At 36.0% G+C, this 6,438-nt stretch overlaps 1 protein-coding gene across 1 annotated transcript; it reads right to left on the minus strand.

The window, feature by feature from the left end:
- Window positions 1–1,207: 1,207 nt before the first annotated feature.
- On the minus strand, window positions 1,208–3,436 carry LOC115708304 (uncharacterized). The gene is made up of 6 exons (XM_030636533.2): window positions 3,339–3,436; window positions 3,147–3,213; window positions 2,901–3,008; window positions 2,695–2,793; window positions 2,001–2,126; window positions 1,208–1,636 (listed from the first exon to the last, which is right to left on the minus strand). Exons 1-6 carry the CDS (start codon window positions 3,366–3,368, stop codon window positions 1,491–1,493), a joined length of 576 nt encoding a protein of 191 aa, XP_030492393.2. The 5' UTR covers window positions 3,369–3,436; the 3' UTR covers window positions 1,208–1,490.
- Window positions 3,437–6,438: the final 3,002 nt, after the last annotated feature.

Here is a 6,438-nt window from a genome sequence, read left to right on the forward strand (position 1 = left end):
CCCTGACAGACAGCCTTCGGAGATTAAGGACAAATTTCAGTTTGTAAACAACCAGGCCCTTTGGAAAGTCAATGACCTGTTTATCGAAGGCACCCGAAGCTGGAATGAAGAATTGATTAAAAAGTGTTTTGTGAATGAGGTAGCAAGGGATATAATCAGAATTAAACTGATTCAGGAAGGCCGGGATATTGTGTTTTGGAATGCTGCAAAATCGGGTGAATTTTCTGTCAAAAGTGCCTATTGGATAATCAATCAACAACGTTTCTCTCCTCCAAACGTTATGTGGGTTCGCTTATGGAAATTTAAAATGCATCCTCGACTTAAGTTCTTCTGCTGGAAAATTGTATTTGATATCCTCCCTACCAAAGCTCGACTTGGTGCCATACAGGATGGGAATTGTGTTTTCTATAATGAGGACACTGAAACGGCCTTCCATCTTTTTTGCCAGTGTCCTTTCACTCGTGCTTTTATGGTTTATGAATCGCTGGGGAATAATGGTGGATAATCTTAATTGGCAGAATTTATCGGACTTTGGAATGTGGTGGACAATGGTTGCGGATGAAGAGTTGATTATGTTTATAGCGTGCATGTGCAAAGCCATCTGGAATACGAGAAATGCATACATTTTTAAAGGAGTTCCTTGGGATGTCAATCAGGTGTGGAAGAATATAATGGCGAGACTTGCGGAATTTAGCAGGCGCGAGTTGGGTGGTGGACAGTTTGATGTTGTTGCTCCACCAAACTTAGCAAGGTTCAAAGCTCCAAATAAGCCTGGCTTCTGGCAATGTAGAGTCGATGCCTCAGTAGTTAAGGAGGAAGCCGGGGTTGCGGTAGTTAACTTGAATCAGCAGATCCCTGGAGATTCGTGGATAGCTGTTGACAATGCTATAGTTTCGGGGGTATTGGAGGGGGAATTGTTGAAACTGACTCTATGGCGGCTGTGCTGGCTTTTGAAGCAAAATCCATTCCCTTTGGCTGGAATATTTACCCATTATTCACTACTTGTTTGAAGTTGTACTCTGCTTTTGAGGAGGTTGTTGTTGCGTTTGTGCCCAGGCTAGATAACTATATTGCTGACTCTCTTGCTGTTTGGGCGAGAAGGGAAAAATGTAAAGTCTCTGGTTAGGTAAGGGATGTGGCCCCCTTTGTGGTCACTATGTTGCCTTAATTGGCTTTTGCTTTCTTAATAAAATCATCTTAATTATCAAAAAAAAAAAATCAATAAGGTTGCTTTTATTTCTTCCACAGGAACAGAATCTGTATGAGAATACATGTTTATAACCCCAGGTGCTTTAAAAGAAATGATCAGCCACTGTAAGAAAGAAGCCACCAGCATACCTCTAAGCTAATTTCTTTAAACAGATTACATAAAATTCAAACAATAAACTACAGTTTCACTGTCCAACATGCAGGACATGCTGGCTGTTGCATCTATGTCCTTACAAAACCGAGGGAGAAGATAGAGTCAGAAAGATTTCATCAATTTCAATTCATGAGGGAACATCATATTTCAGATCATGGAATCTCTTCAACAAGCTAGATTTGTACTGCTCAATTTCAATATTCTGCGAGGAATTTGGGGTAGAATTGATTATAGCAGTTGTGCCAGCTTGATGTAATGCTTCAACAGCTTTATCTGGAATGCGAAAAAAGATTACAAAACTGAAAATTGTTAAGGACTTGCTTTGAAATATAGCCAAGCCAAGCATATCATAAGTTAGTTACAGGACCATTGTACTTGTAACTTGTCTTGATACAAGAGTTAACATGTTCTTTCCAACCAACAATGAAAGTAGAGTATCATAAGTGTAGTTACACAAAGCCCATCGTTCTCTTAGAAAATCTTTATTAGTATAAAGCATTTTAAGGGACTATAAGGAACTCATTGGAAGAAAGAAAAATAAAAAATGAAAAATTGAAAAGTTTTGGTAGCGAGAACAGAATTCAAAACTAGTCATGGCTCCGTAGGCATATTAGAAAAGTGGAAAACTGAGTCTGACCTGATTTTGAGATAGCCGAGAGAGCCTTTAAAGCTTCCTTACGAGTGCGGTCATCTTTAGCTGCCTCCAACATCTTTAAGAGCTCATGAGCCCCACCAACTTCGACAATTTTCAGTCTTCTTTCATCTAAGCATTAAAAAGAAAAGAACAAGTTTTATATATAAATTCTAAAGTCCAAGAAATCAACTGTTACAATCCAACGCACAGCCAGCTTAAGATAAAAAGTATCTAAAGGAAACTAACAACATAACCTATAACAAAGTAAAGATAATTGAACGAATCAATCTTTTTCTCAATTGACTGACGACAAAGTATAGTCTAGATAATTGAGTGAAACTTTTTTTTCTTTTGAAACCCTCCCTTTCCCACACACCCAAAAGTAAACTTGAGCTAGCACCAAGTGTCTTGTGAATGACAACGACTAACTAGTTTGTCAATAGACATTTTCTCTATAATTCAGTATCATCACAAACTCTAACATTTTCTCCCCTCTACAACAAAGGTAGCACTTGCCTGACTTCTTTATGAGCCAACCAATACTTCAATTAACATTGTGATAAATAAAAAAGGCAAATGAGAAGTTAAATTGAAGAGAAACAATCATAAATAACAAAAAAGAACTGGGCATTTAAGTTTTCATTGGCATTTAGTTAAACATAAAAAGTCCTTTCAGAGACACAAACAAGTAGCTTACCATCAATAGCAAAACGGGCTAATCTTGAAGCTCCCATTCTTTTAAACAACGGATCCTTTACATGCAAAAGAGACAATGACTGCTGCAACAAATTATCCCCTGGTACATTACATGGATAATTATATAAATAATATTAAAATGCTGTAACAAAAGAAAGAAATAAACTGAGATAGTAAATGATGAAATGAAAACATCCAAGTACAGACCCAAGTATGGAAAAATCTGGCAACCAAAAAACGTAGCAGTCCCAGCAAAGAACAGTTTCAACACCCATCCAATTTTTCTTTCAGCATCTTTTTCCAAGGCAAGGTCATCTGCCACTCAATACATAAAAAATCGATCTCAATTAAAAATAAACATTTTAATTTGGTAAATTATTTCCAGAAATGAACAACCTTGACAAGAAAAGTAAAAACCCAAATTAAGTAGTTGAAAGGATAAGAGTGATTAACCTGCTTCACTGTGGGTTGAAAATTTTCGATTCTGCCCATTTCGTATAGGGTTTTTTCTGCAATAATGCTGCACAAGGATCACCAAATTTGTAATCTGAAAGTCTCATTTTTTTTTTTTTTGAATACTTGAGATATACTAAAAGTAGAGAGAAAGAAAGAATATGAATAAAGGAAATTGTAGATGAAGCTTACAGTGACGAGTTGGGCAGCTAACTTGCGCATGAATGCCCGACGACGGAGAGAGCGGAAGACCCAAATGTAGTATGAGAAAAATAAGAAAATTTGGGCGAAAAAAATTTGGTATGATTAAATATATATCTTTATATATTAAAAGTGCCTATCTAACGGCAATTCTTGGTTTAACAGAATATTCTTAAAAATAAAAAGAATATTCTGTTAAATTTAACGATTAGGTTTGATCTCCCGTTAACAAATAAACCCAATAATTAAACCAAAAAATTAAACAATCTTTTAAATATTAATAATCTTTTTTTAAATGAAAAAAATCATTTTACCCACATATCTCTCTAACAAACCTATTTTGGGAGAATATTAATATTTTTTTTTATTTATTTTTTTAAAAAGAAAAATCTTTATATATTAAAGTTAACATTACGTTATCTAATATTTTCTCTGGATAAGCATAGGAAGCAGAATCAGAAATACCACTTCTATCTTTGTGTGATTGCAGATATACCACTTCTGTCATTGACCCACTTTTTAGCTTTATAAATGGAGATGTTCATATAATATTAACACTTTACAGAATATTTATAAATATAAACTTACATTACAATGCTATGTTAAAAAAAGAACTAAATAGAATAATCTACTACTCCAATAATAAATTTATTTACAATTTTATAATTACACTAATATTATTTTTAATACATTATTAAATAATATTTCAAATATAAATATTTAATTTTTTCAAACAAAAAATTTGTAATCTTTAAAAATAAAATACATTCAAAATCTTAAAAATACCAAAATCTTAAATAAAACTAGCAATACGTGGCTCGGCACGTACATTCACCTAGTATATATATATATATATATATATATAAAATAAAAAAAAAATTATGTACGGCAAAAATACTTAAATTTAACTTAAAGTTACAGATTAATATCTAATAAAAATTTTTAGCATTAAAAATACTTTCTGTTAAAGTTTTGGAAATTCTGTAGATACCCGACACAGTCTAATTGCCATTCTCTTATTGGTTCACATCATTAATTTGTATTTTTTAATTAAAAATTCATTTGAAAATTTAAAAATTAAATAAAAATATTTTAAAATCAAACAAAAATAATAATATATATTAAAATTTGTATTTTAATTAAATTAAATTAATAATCATTAATGAAATTCCTAAACTAATGCCACACACACGACATCTCATATCTCAGTAAACTTGACATAATCAATCAATATATCAATCAATATCAATATATCTATTTTTATAAAAAGATAACAAATTATTAGATGTTTCCACGGAAAGGTCAGCATGCAGTTAGTTAAACCTAAATATAATTAATTTTGGGAAGTCTTCGGTCTTCTTTAGTTCTAATACTTCATTTGATTTGCGGAGGGCCATTTGTGCTACTCTGGGCATTTAGGAAGCGACTGAGAACAGTATGTATTTAGGGCTCCCGAGTGCTGTTGGCAGGAATAAAAATGTCATCTTTAGCTATTTGCGGGACAAAGTTCAGAAGCGGATCCAGTCTTGGGACAACAAATTTCTTTCTCGTGCAGGAAAGGAAGTTCTTATTAAATCAGTTGTTCAATCTCTTCCGGCCTATACAATGAATGTGTTTCTCATTCCTGTCGGGATTTCTCAAGACATTGAGCGTGCTATTACCAAGTTTTGGTGGAGGTCGAACAAGAATAAAGGCATACACTGGCTCAGCTGGGACAAGCTCACGAAACATAAGAGCAATGGTGGTATGGGATTTCGAGATTTAAGGGACTTCAACTTAGCTCTGTTAGCTAAGCAAGGGTGGAGGCTTTTGACTTGTGGGGATAGCTTGATGGGGCAAATTTACAAAGCTAGATACTTTTCGTCAGGGTCTTTTCTTACATCGACCTTGGGGAGTAACCCAAGTTATATTTGGAGAAGTGTGTTTGAGGCTAAAGAGTTGGTTCGGGCTGGGGTTCGGCGGTTGGTGGGTGATGGTTCTACCGTCAATATTTTGTCTAAGCCTTGGCTTCCTGATGAGATGAACCCTTTCATTGAATCTGTCCATCCAGGCCTTGTGGGGAAGTCGGTCGCCTCTTTAATGAAAGTCGAGCAGGTTGAATGGGATGGGGAAGTTTTAGCTGATCTGCTCACTGATAGAGATCGAGCTTTGGTGTGGAAGATTCCGCTTAGTAGTCATTTGAGTACTGATTTGTGGTACTAGTTACATGATGCGTTAGGAGTTTTCACTGTTAGGAGTGCATATTCTCTGCTTCAATCAATGAAAACCAACAGAGATAGTCCAGATAACTCTGGGATTTGGCCGCTGTTATGGCAGTTGTAGCTCCCTCCAAAGGTTCTTAATTTTTCTGTGGAGAGCTTCTACCAACAGTCTTCCAACTCGGTTTAATCTCTCCATAAAACATGTTCCAATTGCTGCAACGTGTCCGTTCTGCCTTGCTGTGCCTGAGACGATTCTGCATGTGCTGGTGCGGTGCTCTTTTGCTAGAAGTTGCTGGAGCAAGGTTCCAATTACTGGTGTGGTGCCTGATGCAATGTTGTTCTCGAGTTGGTTAGAAGCGGGGTTGGTATCGTGGAACTCGGCCGAGGCTCTTGAGGCTGGTATGGTCTGTTGGTCGATTTGGCATCGTCGGAACGAGTTAGTTTGGAACTTCAAGCACCCTGATGCAAGTGAGGTAGTGGCAATGGAAAAGTTAAATTATGTTGAGTGGTTTAATGCTCAAAAAGTTAATGTCACAGATGCAAGCTTAACCTGGACAACGACATTACCAGTGGAGCGATGGACAGCTCCCGGTTTTCCTTTAGTCAAAGTTAATGTGGATGGTGCACTTTTTTCTGCCCTAGGGCAGTATGGATTGGGCTTGATTGCAAGGTCTGCTGCGGGGTTGGTCTTGGGGGCCAGAAGTTTGTCTAGAGAGGGCTCTTTGCAACCTCATATTGTCGAAGCCATTGGTATCAAGGAAGCTCTCTCTTGGAGTAAAGCGAATGGATGGTCACAGATTGTTGTTGAGTCGGATTGTTTAAGGGTCATTAATGATTTGCAAAAGTTCAAACATATGGCTTCTCCTTATGGCCATATTCTTTATGATTGT

This window comes from Cannabis sativa, chromosome 1 (assembly GCF_029168945.1).
Source record: "Cannabis sativa cultivar Pink pepper isolate KNU-18-1 chromosome 1, ASM2916894v1, whole genome shotgun sequence".
Taxonomy (NCBI): Eukaryota; Viridiplantae; Streptophyta; class Magnoliopsida; order Rosales; family Cannabaceae; genus Cannabis; species Cannabis sativa.

Coding starts and splice junctions, on each gene's coding strand:
- LOC115708304 (XM_030636533.2), bottom strand. CDS start 3,368: ATGCGCAAGTTAGCTGCCCAACTCGTCACT. Junction 2,794..2,900: donor CCAGATTTTTCCATACTTGG/GTCTGTACTTGG, acceptor GTAATGTACCAG/GGGATAATTTGTTGCAGCAG. Junction 2,127..2,694: donor AGCCCGTTTTGCTATTGATG/GTAAGCTACTTG, acceptor TTTAATGCTTAG/ATGAAAGAAGACTGAAAATT.